This window comes from Schistocerca americana, chromosome 5 (genome assembly GCF_021461395.2).
Source record: "Schistocerca americana isolate TAMUIC-IGC-003095 chromosome 5, iqSchAmer2.1, whole genome shotgun sequence".
NCBI classification, from domain to species: Eukaryota; Metazoa; Arthropoda; class Insecta; order Orthoptera; family Acrididae; genus Schistocerca; species Schistocerca americana.
Window position 1 is genome coordinate 448546559 of NC_060123.1, and position 17289 is coordinate 448563847.

A 17289-nucleotide genomic window follows, 5' to 3' on the forward strand; every position below is an offset into this window, starting at 1 on the left:
ATGTGGCAGCTGTCAAAGTGGAGGTGTTAATGGTGGTTGATAGGTATGATAAGGATGGAGATACTGGTGTAGCCACCTTTGAGGTGTTGGTCAACATTGAGGAAGGTGGCTTGTTGGCTTGAGGATGAACAAGTGAAGTGAATGGGGAAGAAGGTGTCGAAGTTCTGGAGGAATGTGGACAGGATGTCCTCGCCCTCAATCCAGATCATGAAAATATCCCCATTGAATCTGAAGTAGGTGAGGGGTTTGGGATACCGTGAGGTTAGAAAGGGCCCCTGTAGATGGCCCATGAATACATTGGCATAGGATGGTACTATGTGGGTGCCCATTGGTGTGCCACAGATTTGTTTGTGGAAAATACCTTCAAAGGAGTGGTGATTATGGTTGAGGATATGGTTGGTCATGGTGACTAGGAAGAAGGTTGTAGGTTTGGCATCAGTCGGTTGTTGGGAAAAAAATGTTCATTAGCAGCAAGGCCATGGGCATGGGGATGTTAGTGCAGAGTGGGGTTACATCAGCTGTGATAAGCAGGGTGTTGTGTGGTAAAGGAACAGGAACTCGGTAGAGGAAATGGTTGATGACTTTAATACAGGATTGTAGACCGTGGGTAATAGACTGAACATGTTGGTCCACAAAAGGGGAGATTCTCTCTGTGTGATACAGTATCAGGTCAATGGGACATGCAGGGTGGTTGGGTTTATGAACTTCAGGAAACATGTAGAGGGTAGGAGTGCAGGGTATGACAGGGGTGAGGAGGAAGATAAACTCAGGGCAGAGTTTCTGGAATGGGCCTGAGGATTTGCAGAGGGTCTGGAGATCCTGTTGTATTTCTAGAATGGGGGTAGCTGGATGAATCTAACAACAGACAGAGTCCCTCAGCCACGTAATCTCTATGATTCAAAACCAGAATGGTGGAGGCTTTGTCGGCAGGTAGGATTATACTGTTGGGATTAATTTTTGGGTGGTGGATGGTGATTCTTTCTGTAGATGTAAGGTTAGTTTCCATGGTGAGGGATTTGGGCACTGATGGAGAGGCCAGGTTTGAGGTTAAGAAATTGTTAAACATTAACAGGGGTGAATTGGGGGCAGTGGGGGTGGATCACAGTTGGCTGGAGGAGTGAACTGAGTCAGCCAGGGTTCAGTATTGGTTTTAAATTGAGTCTGATTGGTACAGTTGGCAGCAGTAAAGTGTTTCCACTGTAGGGACTGGGATAAGGAGTGAAGGTCTTTAGCAAGTCCGTCATGATCGAATTTGGGAGTGGAGCAAAAGGTAATGCCTTTGGAAAGGACTGAGGCTGCTCTGGGACTGATACTGCTGGAGGAAAGGTTCATGTGTACGTTTCAGATCTGTTTACTGTCTCAATTCAGTATAATGGTGAGTGCGGGTTTCTGAGAGTGTGGTAAATATATTAAGTCTGTGAGGTAGAGTTTCTCAGCTATAGGGGGATGTAGGGGAGGTTTGGAGGCTCTTATAGAGGTGGTGGGTAATGGTCGTCCAATGTGGGAGTAGGAGATGAACAGCTTGGAGAATTTTTTGAGGTGGTGTTGTGCATGCTGCTCTAGTTCCTGCAGGACAAGAATTCAGTGTGTGAGACGGGATGCAGGAATTTGGGATGGCAGAGCATGAAGATTTTATGGATGGAGAGGAGGTATTGCGAAGATGCTTGGGCCTGATTTACATGATTTTGCTGGATGAGATTGGTGAGGGCTATGGAATGACCAAATTTGAACAGATAGAGGTCATTGTGGAAGGAAGGGTTGCAGCCATAGAAGGTAATTTGATTATCAGGCCGTTTTGGGGGATTCCATGAGCTTGGCAACAATGCAGGAACAGTGTGTGGGACTGGGCTCTTGGTAGGGGTAGGGAAACTTCTGTGTATTGGTGCAGATGGAAGATCAATGATCCATATTGGGGGGGGGGGGGGGGGCATAAAAATTTGTAAAAAGAAGTAGGAAAAATCTCACAAAAAGGACAGAATGGATGAAGAATGGGGAAAAAGATTAAATCTGAGGGAGTAGGACCAATAGTGAAAGGTAAAACTAAATTGAAATTGATATGAACACACAATGTCTTCGGAGAGTAAAATGAATAAAAAGTCAGAAACAGTTTGATATTCTTCTGCCATCTTGTCTGATCATTCAACATCATTCTTTGCCGTCTACTACCCCTGTTTCATATATATCTCGTAAAATACAATTTTTAGTGCACTGTATGGTTATTTTTATGAATTACAGTAATAGATGTCCTACTTACCTGTTTCAGCTGCATACGTATCATTCTAGTATATACGGTCTCTTTTCATTGCCTCCAGATGTGTTCTTAAGTTTTACCTGGTGTTTACATTTTTTAATTTTTTTTAAAGAAGTTTTCATTTGTGAGTGTTTGGTCGAGCAGCTTGTGGTTTAATTGTAGGCATAAATTAATGTTAATGACACTATCAAGGAATTTGTGAATTGTTTCCTTTGGTTTGATAGGTGATAATCTTTGTTTATGGTTGGTAGGTATCATGGAGTTTCTTTTAAATATATAGGTGAAGATTTTTTTCAGTACCATATTTTGATTTGAGTTTAGGTTTCTTGGTATCAAGGACTTCGTTCTTGCGATAGATGTCAAGTGAAGTCTTCAATACCAGCTTTTGGAGCAATTCATGGTTTTCTGGACTTCATTATAGGTCATCTTTTGGCAGTATTGATTTGTGCATATTTTTTGTTTCTTCTCTCCCAAAACCCCATAATTCTTGTGGGTGTCCCATTAGTTGCATGTTCAAGTTATGATTAAATTTTGAACTTGTTTGCATTTCTTAATTATACTGAATCTATTACATTATTGTCACAATATTGAATGGAAGTGATACAGTTTTTGTCTCCCATCTTGATGACATAATGGTTCAAAGCTGACAGCCAGTATTGGACATTTTGGCATTTCCTCTTTTAATAATATAATTATTTGAGGAGTGCACATAGAGTACACAATTAATAAATTGTACTTAATGAAATGGTCCCCCCAGAACCATGTTTGTTTTAATTTTCCTGACATACACTTAACAAAATCATCATCTACTCTCTCTGGAAGACATTTCTACTTTTTGATGCTATATTCATACAAACATCTTCCAGATTTAATCAATTACCCTCTCACAACTGAAGCAGCACATGAAGAAACTTACAGATTTGTAACTACAATTTACAGACTACCACAGACTAGATTATTAACTAGGTGCAAAGCCTCTGCCTCCACACTTTTTTTTCTTTGCAGTCCCCCTTAGCTCTATTGTTATTGATTCTTGGTGTTTTTTTTAAGCAACCTAGTGGAAAATTGTTTGTATGTCTCCTGATTTAACTGTGGGCTTCTTTTGCTATCAGAAGAAAATTTTCATTGAATTTTTCTCTGAGAATGTGGCATGTGAAACTGAAAACACCATTTATTCAGTTATGTGTTGTCATTCAGTAGCAGACAGAAGAGCTGTGTAAATTTTCAGAAATAATAATATAAAATTTTCAATATTTGTGACATATTTTAAGATCTTAATTTTTTTATTTCAAGCCTCTTGGAGATGACAGTGCCTCCAACAGTGTGAGTGGCTCTGCTGTCCCAAGCCCTGTCACTGTCACTCATGATGCTGTAGAAGAAGGAAAAGAAGATAAAAAGCCTCCTGTTTTTAAACATCCAAATTTCCAGGTAAGTGAATGTCAGATGTTAGTGACTCACTGTATTATTTGTGAAATTGTGCAAATTTAAAAATCCATGCACACAATAGCACCCAGTCTTCCAGACAATATATCAGGTTTGTTTTGCTCCTAGATAACACAGTTACAGTGTACCAGTATTTTATGACATTTTTAAAACGAGATGAATTGTGGTTTTAGTGAACAGTAATGATCATTGTTTTTCCTCTGTACTTGTGTTCATGGGCACTGTTATACCAGTTTTCTAATAAATTTGATGAGAAAATAAATGTTTCTTGGAGAAATTTTGATCTAATTAACAAACAAATAAGAGCTTGAGAAGTTTTAATTGGTAGTCACCACTTATAAGGCTCAAGTTTTGCAGGCAGCAGCTGACTTTTATCAGGTTTGGATTGATAATACCGACAGTAGGATATGTGCAAGCTTTATCTACTAGGTGTGAGAACCGGTGGTCCAGGGGTGGGGTGGAATCAACTAACCACATAGGACTTCCCATCTAGGCATCTGGTTTCCACACTCCCCATTGCATTGCACACACACTGTAAATGGGAGAGAACTTCAGACAAGAGATCAATTGTGCATACTTTTTAGATGTTAGGATCCTGATGGTGGTGATTAAGAATTTACCAAGGAGATGTCATCAGAAGTTGTTTCTGGTTTCTTTAAGGCCTGGGTATAGTCCCAATTAAGGATTTTCTCTGAAGACTGTTATCAGATCCCACATTTTTCTTTTATTTTATTTTCGACTACTTAAAAATAGCTGATAAAAGTAAATATGTCGCACTGATAATAATGTGCCGTGTACGACTTTAATATAGTGGTATCTGATATGCCCTGTGGGACTGTGGTCGTGATAGATAACTGTTATTACTTTTATAGATAAGCTTAGTGCAATATGCTCTTGCTGAAATTTGGGATTCAGTATGATCTTTATTGCAAGTTATCCTTAGTGCAGTGATATGCTTCGTGCATTACATTCCTGTATCTGTCATTCAAGCCTTTTAGAGTAGACCACCAACTATGAATTCTTTTTTTTAGGTGACATGATCATCTTTTCTTAACTTCAAAAGAATGAACTGTTGAATTGTATCAATTCTTTATTATGCAGCAAGCTACCCTCTGTTTCAAACATATCAATGCGTAGACAGTAGCACAAAAGAAATAATTTCATTGTGTTTTCCAAAATTGTTTCAGAAAGGTTAGGTATGGGCCATTCGAACAACTTGATTTTGTGTGTTGTAATATTCAACCAGGCTGGTACACAAAATATAATTCTTGCGCAACATGGTTCTGTATTCAACATAACACGGAAAGAAAATATCTTATTCAGAAAAATAACTTAAAAGAAGCTTTACATGTGAGTAGAACTGTCTCTTTTGAAGAATCATCCATGATCGTGTAACTATTGAAGTCAAAGAAGGTTGCACTCTGAAGTCAAAGAATAAACAGAAATTGTCAGTGCTGAAGCACAGCATGTCCGCCAGCTGATTTGTAGACACTTTGACACCCACAGTAAAAACAGAAACACACACAGCACTAACGCAGCAGAAGGCAATCTTGATCAGTACATCAACTGTCCCAGGGAAAGCAAACCATCCTCCAAAAAACATGCGGTCCAGATCTTGTTGTGCATTCTGGAAGCAGATCTGCCTTTGTTAGTGCTGATGCTTGCAATGAGACTGGTTTCATCATGCATAAGTTGGTTCCATCCTGCATCAGTCGGCAGTACAGTTTGTAACATGTATACTGGTTTGACTTGGTTGATGGAAAGTGTAGAGGATTTGCCATTTACTGTTACATCTGTGTTTATGTACCACTTTCTAAGAGACAGTGCGGAGCTATGTAAGGTGGTTGCACAGAGGGCTTAACATGAACCGTGCATAGCATTATGTACATGCATGTTTCCAAGTCACGATGCACATAGTTGGGTGCTGTACTGTGTCTCAATGCTTTGCGGGGTAAATGCATGCTGTATATTATCTCAGCCTATGATTGTAGTCTGGCTGGTCTTGGTTAGAAGGCTCCAGGGAATTCACATGTGTTTCAGAGACCAAGTAGGAAAATCTGTGGAGTTGTCATCAAATTAGTTTCATGACAAGTCAGTGCTGCTTTTAGGGAACGGTGCCGATGTTCAATAGTGCCGTTGCTCGCTGGGTGGTGATAAATTGTAGTTTTGTGATGAAAAGCGCTGCAGAATTTGGTAGGTTGGACAAATAGATTAGATTCAAATTGGCAGTAGCACTCCATTGTGAAATGCATCAGGAAACCAAAACGAGTTATCCGACTTGACACAAAGGCAGAGGCTAGAGTTTGTGCTGAAATGTTGTCAACTGGCACTGTTTTCAGTCAGTGAGTGAAGCATTGTTAGAAGATTAGGTTGTCTGTTTGATGAAGGTAGTTGGCCTACATCGTCGATATGTACATGTGAAAACTGTGAAGTTGTGTCAAGGAACTCTCACACTGGAGCAAGCACGTGATGAGATACATTGTTGCATTTGTACTGGATGCACGCGCCAGACATTCCAGGCCAAAGAAGTTGTTTTGAGACCAGGCGAAATGGTGATGTGATGCCAGTGTGGCACAAGTTACGCAAGCTGTCAAAGGCACCTCTGTGGAATGTAGTTTGTGAAAAGTGATGAGGCTTTCCACTTGAGATATCGCAGTACAACTTAATATCTGCACCAGGAATGTCAACTAGTTGCATCTCTAAGGTTGATGATGCATCACTGAAGAGACTCTGGAGTTCTTGGTCTGTATGTTATGTTGTGCCTTGACAAGTTGTGTGAAATGAATGGTGGTTGACAAACTGCTGATGCAAAAAAGACAACCATCTACCACAGTGTTGATGGCCAAGATACACTTAATATGGGTACTGAACTGGGTGATAAATTCGAAACAGTTGCATTGACATGGTGCGCCACGATCTGTGAAGATGGTGAACTCTCTGGCTTCTAATTGTGGACAAAAGCACATTATTCCTAAATGTGGGCAAAAGCACATGATTGACTCATAGACTGCAAGAAGTTTTCTGTCATATGCGCTCCATTTTCTCTGCAATGGCAACTGGTTATGCGAATAGAAAGCGACTGACCACCATGCGTCACCTTGTAATTATTGCAATGCGGCACTGATATCAGTCTGGCTTTCATCTACCGCTAAAGTAAGGGATGCACCGAGTTCAGGGTTGCCAGGAACATGGCATTTAGTATGCCTTGTTTTAGCACTTTGAAGACAGAGTTCATTGCGTCTGTCCACAGTATCAGGGTATTTTGTTTTGCTTTTGGACCAGCAAGTGCTGCAATCAGTGTTTTCTGTAATTCAGCCGAACACTGCAAATGACGATGGTAAAAATTCAGTGTGCCCAAGAAGCGTCATAATTCCTTAGCAATGTTTGGAACATTTGGTCATGATATCTTAAGAATGGCTTCTAATTTTTCTGGCAGTGGTAGTGAGCCTGAAGAAGAAATTCGGTGGACCAGAAAGTTGAAAGACTTCAGTTAGGTGTTGTTGGTGCTGTCCAACAGTGGCCGAAAAGACAAAGATGTTGTCCAGACAGGTGAAATGGAGTGGTAGATCATACAGTACTGAGTCAGTAAACCTTGGCCATTATTGTGCAGCCTTAAATAGGCCAAATGTCACAAAAATACCCTCAAATAAACCAGATGGTGTCATAATGGGTGTTTGGTGGCTGTCCTCTTCTGCCACAAGAATTTGAGTGAAGGTCTTAGTCAAGGACACTGGACTTGGTTATGTCATGTAAAGCATAACTGTAATCCCACAACAGGAATACTGGATACTAGGCTGGCACTTTCTGAGCATTAAGTGGTTTGTAGTGACCACACTTCTTAGGGACAAGATGGAGAGGAGATGACAATGATGTACTTGACAGAAGGGATGGCAGTTATTTCTGAAACAGTTGGTTTTCAGTGGCACAAGATGGAGAGGAGATGATCATGGGCTACGTGAAGATAAGGATGGCAGCTATCGTTGAAACTATCAGTTTTCTGTTATATCATTTTTTTCCCATGCCCCATTAACTGGCTTCAGAAATACCAATTTTAGGTTTTATTTCTATACTCTCTTGCAGTAAACTTAAAAATTGAACAAAGATTGAAAAATTTCGACTGTCTCAGTTTCAGGACAGAGAGAATCAAAATAGTAAATAGGCAAATAAAAGAAAATTTAGTCCATCCACCATTCGCTGCTTTTCTCGAAAAATAACAAGATGCTAAATTAAAAAAAAGAAAAAAATCACCAGCATTGTCCTATTGATTCAAATTTTTTTGAACTATTCTAAGAAATCACATTCTGATTGGGGATCATATGATTATTTGCAAGTTACCGATAGCCAGTGCTAAATGGTGAAAACTGAGGCTGAAGTGTTAATTTGAGGTGCCATCTACCCCCCACCCCCACCCCCGCAACCTGAGTCTAACCTCTTATTTACGGATGTCATCCCGTCGTCATCGGTGACGGATGGTAACCTGGTGGCATGATTGGCTCTAGCCCTTTCACCTCCCATTTGTGGGTTCTGTGCTCTCCGTCGGAACCAGGTTGTCCCTTTGAGGGCTTCTTGTGGCATCTGCACTTTTGTCCGTACAGATATTGTTAATGCTTGGATCCCATTTCATACCCAATTGGAAGCAGTTGCTGTTCAGGTCCCCTTGGACTCAGCCATCATGGTTTGCAGTCTCTTCCTCCCTCCTGACAGGCCATCTACATTTGCTGCGCTAACTGCCCTCTTTCATCAGCTCCTCCCCCTCTTCCTCCTCCGTGGAGACTTTAATGCCCATAGTCCTTTGTGAGGCAGTGCTTCTTAATCTAGTCAGAGGGCTCCTTATTGACCAACTCCTTGCGGACCATGACCTGTGCCTTCTTAATTTTGGTTCCCCTGCTCATTTTAGTGCCACGTTGGTACTTTCTCTGTCATTGATCTCTCTCTCCCTTCCCCTCTTCCTCCTTCCTTGCAGTGATCGCCATACATTGATCTCTGTGATAGTGACCACTTCCTGTTGATTCTCTCGTGCCCTTTCTGTCTCCTGCTGACCAGGTTTGGGTTTTCCATCATGCTGGTTGGCCTCTGTATAACTGCCAGGTTGTGTTTCCATCTTCTTTGTCAGTGACCAGTCCGATAAGATAATCTGCACTGCCAGCATTGCCAGCAGCCATTTCCATTGTGGAGCATGGGCATCACCAACACTATCTGTAACCATCGTTGTGGCTTGCAACATCTTAAGCGGTACCTGTCCTCTACCAGTCCTATTACCTTTAAACTTCTTTGCACCAAAGCCCATTACTTAATCAATCAGAGCAAAACGGTGTGCTGGGAACACACTGCTGGCCGGGGTTGCCGAGCAGTTTTAGGCGCTACAGTCTGGAACCGTGCAACTGCTACGGTTGCAGGTTCGAATCCTGCCTCGGGCATGAATGTGTGTGATGTCCTTAGGTTAGTTAGGTATAAGTAGTTCTAAGTTCTAGGGGACTGGTGATCTCAGAAGTTAAGTCCCATAGTGCTCAGAGCCATTTGAATCATTTGGGAACACACTGCAACCTCCAAGGGTGTCAGGGACAGTCTTCCATTCTGGCCCTTGTCCTTCCAGGTGACCTTTGTACAGATCATCAATTCTCGTGGAACACCTCGCAACCTATTTGGCGACGACTTCAGTACCAGCCCCCTATCCACATGCCTTCCTCCTCCAGAAACAGTGGGCTGAAGCTTTCTTGCTTATGTTTTACCCCTTGTTGGAATCCTACAGTGAAATGTTTACTGAATGGGAGCTTCTTGTGGTCCTCTCTTTTTCCCACGATCAGCTCCTGACCCTGATTCCATCCATAACCAATTGTTTCGAAACCTCAGTCGTCCACAATGCCACTATCTCCTGCAGGTGTTTAACCGTATTTGGCTCCAAGGCATTTTCTCCTCTCAATGGAGGAACAGTATTGTGGTTCCTGTCCTTAAGCTGGAAAGGACCTGTCTTTATTGGCCCATCAGCCCGACCAATGTCCCATGCAAGTTACCGGAATGAATAGTGGCTTGTTGGCTCATTTGTGTCCTTGAATCTCAAGACCTTTTGTATCCTTACCAGTGCGGCTTTCAGGAAACCACGGTTTGGCTGGCCTTTTCTCAGTGCCACCAACTCGTCGCAGTTTTCTTTGATCTCCATAATGTCTAAGACCCAGCTTGGTGCTATCACATCCTCCTTACTCTCCATGAGTGGATCTTCCAGGCCCACTCCCAATTTTTATTCGCCCATTCCTGTCCCACCACTCATTGAAAGCCCAGGTTGGCACTGTTCTCAGCTCTCCATGGAACCAGGATAATGGCGTTCCACAGGGCTGTAATCACTATTAATGGACTTGTGGCCTGTGCTGGACCGTTGACCACACCTGCTATATATGTGTATGATTTCTGTGTTTGGGCTAGCTCCCACTCAGTGGCCTCTGCAGAATGACAGCTCAGGGTGCCATCCGGAGTGTTTTCAAGTGGATACTCTCACACTGTTTTCAGTTCTCTCCCCTTAAGTTGAGGGTGCTGCATTCTGTTGCCATACTACAGTCCATCCTTATCCGGAGCTCTACCTTAATGCCTATGCCTGACCGTGGTCCCCTAGTTCTGGTTTTTTGTGTCTTCTTTGTAACAACAAGCTTACTTGGTTGCCCTCTATCCATTATGTGAAGTTTGGCTGTTTACGTACACTCGGTGTTCTTCACTTCCTTAACTGCATGTCTTGGGACGCAAATTGTTCGACCCTTCTCTTCCTCTACCAGGCATTAGTTCTGTCTCACCTGGACTATGGTTGTCAAGTTTATGGACCAGCAGCCCCTTCTACACTGCTTGTTTTGGACTCATTTCACCATCTTGTTATCCGTTTAGCCACAGGTGCCTTTCGCAGTAGCCCTATCAATAGTCTTCTGGTTGACGCGGGGATCCCTCCCCTTTTGATTCAGTGGTCCCATCTCCCAGTTTCCTTTGCAGGGTGTATACGATCCGGGAAAAACCCAGGAATTTTTTAGAATAATGGTAATTTTTCATTGTTTTAGTTTTCAGTTAGATTTTTGTACTTTTAGCTGGTAAGAACAAATATTCTAACAAAGGATATTCATGTACCCCGGTACTGCAGAATAATGCTGCTGCAATAAAACATGAACAAGAGGGGGGGGGGGGGGGGAGAAAATAAAGCTTAAGGTGCAAAGGAAATGCACCATATACAACAACAAAACACATTGCTCATACAAGCATTTGCCAACAGTAAAATGTGTCAAAGGCTTTAGGAAGACTATGCAGGGTTTCAGAACAGCAAATTGCCTCCAGTAAGCATGACGTCACAACTGTTCACATTAGAGTCATTTGAACAGTTGCGAGTCGGCTCATGCGCATGCACAGTTGAGTCGCATATGAGAAGTACCTTCTCCCACTGTGGCTACAGAAGTGTGGCTGTTAGCTGTATAAGCAGTAGCAGCAAACAGCCAGATGCTGCCCGGAAAAATTTTACTGGCGCACCCAAGCTGCCAGATTCACGCATGTGCAACAGGCCTGGATCTACGAGGCAGGGCAAACGGGGGTATCTGCCCCGGGTGGAAATTTCAAGAGGGACGGGAGGCAGATTCATATTCCTGAGGGAAAAAAATCTTATTTCACAAAGTGCCTAGCATCCAGTGCACGTTGGTCTATCAATTATTCATATGATTTCGAAACACATCCCTGTTGGTTTTTGAACACATTCTATGTTGATTTCTGAATAAATCATAAATTGATTTTTGAATGCGTGCATAGTGTACATGATGTCTCTGCCAGGGGCATACCCATCACTGCTAGAATAAACTTTCCTGCAGACAAAAGGGGACGGGGCTATACGAGCTTTGCGGAATAAAGCCAAACGGGTGAATGCCAATCGCTGTTTGTTTATGTGGTTGACTGAGTTTGCGAATGATCAGTATTGTTATTATCACTAGCGAAAGCCATGGATTCAGATTACCAGAGTGAAAATAAACGACTATCAGGAGAAACAAGTAAGAAAGATTACTTGTCATCTTCTCAGTGTATCCAAGAAAATGAAATTTTGACAAAGTTTTTGGCCAGACTGCTACACTATAAGTAAGGGCTAGTTGTATAGTCCCCGGCTAGCAGGCACTTAAGTTCTGTTCTGGGAGTAGTGTGAAAAATGCATTGTATGAACACATAATAACTCCTAACCAGAGAATAAATGCAGGATAACTAATCCGGTGATCGTTGCAGGGTTAGTGAAGTTAACTAGAGAATAAGTTTTGACACTGGCAGGAATAGTTACAGAATTAGTAATGACAAGATTGTTTATTAGAACGAGGAAGGAGAAGAAACTAGGACATCGCACAAATTATGGAAGAATATGACAACTCCAAATTTATATAAAAATTTCGTACTGCTACTTTTTGATCTCATGCTTGAGAAGCTGGAGTGTATGATGAAATGTGAAACTATTTCCTAACATAAAACTTTTTGCTTGTAGCAGGCATAATAGGTATTTGATATTGGTACTTCATGGATTATATTCTGTCATGTCATGAAAATGACCATTTGTTACAAAACAGTCTCGTTTATTTTGGTGTGTACTACAATTGCTGCTATATTAGACAGGCCTCAGCAGACAGTGACAAAATACACCTAAACAGCTCGAGAAACAACACCAGTTTCGGGTACTATTTGTATTAACAGCTTTTTCAGTATTAGGCAATGACACTTCGTTTTTTCATGCAGCAAAACGTTTGAAAAACTTTGATGAGGCAATAGATTTATTTGCAGGAAGGAAAGCGCGCCATGTAAAGCCATAGCAAGATTAGAGAGAGAAAAATGCTAGGATTTCAGGATTGAAGAAATGTGTTCTGTCTTGCTTGTCTCTTGTCTTTACTGGTTTTATGTATCCTATATTCAATTTTATGTCACACAAAACAGCAAGTTATTAGCTCATTGGCAATAAAGAGTGCAAATTTTCTGAAGAGTTCTATTTTCTGACGAGTTCTTGCTCTCGCGGTTACAAATAATCCCATCCAGTATTAATTGCGAGTGCTTTTTTTTTTTTAAAAAAAATAGGGTTCCACTGTCAGGAATATAGTTCGATGGCATTCGTTACAATAATATATGCATCTGAACTCGACAGAGTGAAATACAGTGACTTGTGATGGAAGAATGCTGTATGAAGAGGTGTGGCATTGCATTTTGGTACAATTAAGACCAAATAACATGTCTTGCATTTCCTCGAAGACATATTTTTTATGTATCAGACTCTTGAGAAAGATGTCCACTACAAAATGAACATTTTTTAAAAAGTGGATTTAATTTTTGCCGTCCTACCTCAAATGCTGGAGGAGGGTGGGGTCGCCACTCTAGTATTGCCCCAGTTCAGAAATAACATAGATCTGGGACTTATACACAGAACAGGCTGAGTTGTAGTGGGCAGGTGGGTAGTCTCCACGTGACCGGTGCTTACATTTAGTGATTTTGCTGTTTTCTTTTCGTTTATTGCTCCCAAGTCAAGTGAAAACAAAATGGACTATCAAGTGAATTAAAATGCATTCACATAATTAGGAAGGCTAAAATAAGTTATTAGTTTCAGATTTTATTTTATTTCCACATTTCTGACAGTCAAGCATTAATCACCTTTCAGAGTGTGAAGTTATTTTTGTCTGTTTGCTAAAGAAATTTGGCTTTTATTATTCTTTTCCACTGGGGCAGCCAATTTATTTGAAACGAAGTATTTAATTCCACACTATTGGCTAGTTTCAACTGTTTGCTGCATTTCAAGTGCACATTTTCATCTTCAAGCATGTCTAGCATTATGCCATAATAAAGAACCAAACATGAGATTAATACAGTACTGGTACTCCAAGAAAATTTACGTCTGAATCTGGACATACGAATGTGAACTTGAAGCCGAATTATGCATTTTAGTACGGTTCACGAAATTCCAATGCTCTTGGATCATCCTCTGATGTCTTGTCTCTTTTATGACATAATGTAAGATCTTTTAATGTTTTACATGTAAGAACATACAGGCTTCCTACATCACAGTAGCTGCGCAAGCGCAATGACACCTGTTATCTGGTGCTCTCTGGCAACTGCAGAAACGAACCTATTTCTAACAGTTTGCGGGAAAATATTGCGAATGGTGGTTTGACAAGCATTACTTTCAAAGTGAATTTCGTTTTACGCAAGACGAACAGTGTGCGAGAATGTACGATGAATTTCTTATATCACAGAATGTTTGACTCTCATTTAAAAATCATCCCTTTGAGGATGACCATTAGAAGAATTTCGAGCCCTGATGATCAGACATTTATGTCGTTATTAAAAATATTTGTGTGATGTATCTTATAGTGTAACATGCACATTATATGTTACAACTTAGATTCTCTTGCAGCTTATTAACTTTCAAGACCAATGTTATATGTGAAATCTTTGCTTTTCTCGTAGCAACACTATGTATATTAATTTAAACCATTAACTCCTCCTATTTGTGTGGTCGCACTACTTAATAATGATGTTGCTATTGGCTGACTATATCATGTGTCCTAGGCTCAGAATATCTGTCATCATCGGCTGGTGAGATCACATGACAGGAGCTATGATTGGGTTACAAAAGCGAATCGCAATCTCGATTTCAATGCATCAGAAAGTAACATGCAGTGTTTGGTGGAATTCGAATTTATACTTTCGTAACGCAAAAATATGCGGTGCACATGTTGCTGTATAGCACAGATCTTTCCAAAACGTGTTTTTTCCCCCTAAGTTTCATTTTTTAAAGTGCTGGGAAATTCTACGCCAGTGTATAAAACCATAACGATCCAATGGATTTATAAGTTTTACAGTTCTGCGGAAAAGTATGCTGTCACTTAACACTGAAAAAGCGTATTTTTCACCCAGGAGAAAATGTATTTTTAACTGGAAAACCCAGGAATTTTTTTTCCTTGTGTGCGTATACACCCTGCTATGCCATCACATTACACCCTTCTCCTTCTCACCCTTCCTATTCTCTTCTTTTCACAGCTTCAAGCTGTTGCCCACCTGCCATTGGATGGGTTTACAATTGGACTCCACCTCGCTTCTCTGTGCCATGACTTCCATCTCCCCTCCTTGTCCTCTTCCCCATGTTCTTTCCCAACCAACCCCCCCCCCCCCCCCCCCCCCCCCTCCTTCCTCATTAGTTCATTGGCCACAGGTTTGGATGGATCTCTTCCGGGATCCGAAAGACTCCATCACTCCAATGGTATTCCATTGTTTGTTCCAAACCCTCTTACGAGAGTTTCAGGGTGCCACTGGTTTTTTACACTGACGGCCCTAAGACAGCTGATCGTATGGGATATCCCTTCATGTCTACTGTTGGCACAGAACACCATCTCTTGCCTGCCACATGTGGGGTGTTTACTGCAGAATTGATGGCCATCTATCGTTCCCCCTGTTTTATTAAACACTCCTTCCTGAGTTTTGTTACCTACAGACTCAATGAGTGACTATCACTCGTCATTTTCCTGCGACCCTTTTGTGTCTGCCATCCACGACCTTCTCGCTGATCTTGGTGATGCTTCTTTTTTGGTTGACTGGGTTTCTGGCCATGTAGGTATCCTGGGTAATGAAGTTGCTGATCATCTGGCTTGGAGAGGGGGCATCTACCCCCATTCTCCATGACCCCTCCGGGGGTTGGTTTGTGGCTCTACATCAAATCCCTTTCTGCTCAGTCGTGGGCTGACCCGTAGGAGGCTATACCCCTGTCTAATATGTGATCAATATTTTGCTGGACTGCCCCCACCTCTTGGCCCTTTGCATTAAATATGACCTCCCACCTTCCTTGTCTCAGGTGTTAGTGGACAACCCTCACATGGTTACATCGTTCCTCAGTTTTCTTCACAATATCAGTTTGTACTCTCAGGTATAAGTCCTTGACTTTTCCTCTGGAATTTGAGCCTTTGACCTTGCCTCCACATCCGCCAGGTTCTCCCTTCCTTTTATCTGCATTTTGGCTGGCCTGTTGTGCTGTTTTGTTTCCCCTTCTTGTGTCTCTCTTTTTTCCCGTGGTGTTGTTGTCCCCATTGTATCTTGATAATGGTATGGTGTGGATGCCGGGACGCGTTGGGGTCAGTGGCTGGGCTGGTGATCCACTGCACGTCGTGTTTCCGGAGCACCCGTGCTCTTCCCCCTCCCCATTTCCACCCCCTCCCATCCCCCCCCTCTCCCTCCTGTTCTTTCCTCTTCCTGCTGCCCTGACATCTCCTTGCACCCTTTGTTGCTCGTTATTCCTTCTCCTTGACTGGACTGAGCTGTTTGTGTTGTTCCTCCCTCGATTTCTCCCAGCCCATATCATGATACCAAGGAGCTCGCTCTTTGGTCCCCTCCCCCAAGTCAACCAAACATCCAGTCAGGACAGTGAGAAATTATCATATAGAACAGGCAGGGTAAAGTTTTGCACACTGCATTTACACGCATACCTTAGGCTGTGACACGTGGCAACAGGGACATTTTTGTCTCAGCAGTGCTATACCAGTTCTTATGCCAAGTGTTTGCTGCTTGTTTCCATCGGCATTGTTATTAAAATAGCACTAACTGCCTCTCCCATTTTCTACAATATTGCAATACTTCATAACAATACAAATAAAAATTTCTCCTTTCTTAAAAAAAAAAAAAAAAAAAAAAAAAAAAAAAAAAAAAAAGCTTGTTCAGGAATGAAAAATTTTAGGACTACTGCAATGGCTAATTGATATTTTTTCTCGTTTATTAGTAAAAGACAAAAATCGCCAGTTATAACAAGGACGACACAAATACCAAAAAATATTCGTTATTCAGAACTAAAATACCAGTATCCCATCCCTACTTCACAGGCAAATAATGCCTTCCTTGAGCATGGAATCAAATTCTGCCTTCGCAGTGGACAGAAAGTTGGGAGATAACCATGTAGGTCAAAATTCGATTGGTGGGTCATTGGTAATCTTAACATGGAGAACAGTGCTGTGACATACCTCTTTAGAAACTCCAGGAGGCTGCATGAAAGCTGAAAACTGCAGTTGCCATATCTGTCAGTAGGTGGTAGTACGGCAGGAAGTCGGTTCCAGTTATTGCTTCCATGGCACCAGCAATTGCAAAGTCCCATGCAAAGGCAAAGCACAATCCTAAATCTAATTTAGTTTGCTGTATACTATATGTTGATATCAAACAATTGTTTACCACAGACAAGCAGAACAAAGGCGACAGCTGACAGTCATGCAACAAGTGTGGTGTAACAAGTTGTTCCACCTCTTCCTCACAATCAGATGAACTGTGTTTGTGTAAAAGAATTGTGTAGGTAGTTAAGATGAAGAGGCGGGTGTTTCTCCTGAAAAACCCATTTTATAAGTGATGATAAAGCTGTTAACCCTGATTTATTGAAAGTCATAACAGAGCGAAAGGAGATAGCACAGGTCACTTTGCTTTGACCTGGTGACATATTGCTTTTGCATAGACTTAGGACATATTTATTGTAGGATGTCATATCAAACACCTGCTGACTAAATTATCACTGTATCAAGCAGAAATCTACAGATACCAGTATTTGAATGCTGACCCCTATTTTGACCAGAACCAATGTTGGAATCTTCCTA

The 17289-nt window shown here is 41.6% G+C and overlaps 1 protein-coding gene across 1 annotated transcript in view; it reads left to right on the plus strand.

Annotated features, from left to right (window-relative positions):
- Positions 1 to 17289, plus strand: part of LOC124615971 (INO80 complex subunit C) — a 70112-nt gene that overhangs the window by 7906 nt on the left and 44917 nt on the right. The window contains exon 2 of the mRNA XM_047144173.1: positions 3545 to 3679. Within this exon, the coding sequence (XP_047000129.1) occupies positions 3545 to 3679 (135 nt within the window). The remainder of the gene's footprint in view (positions 1 to 3544; positions 3680 to 17289) is intronic.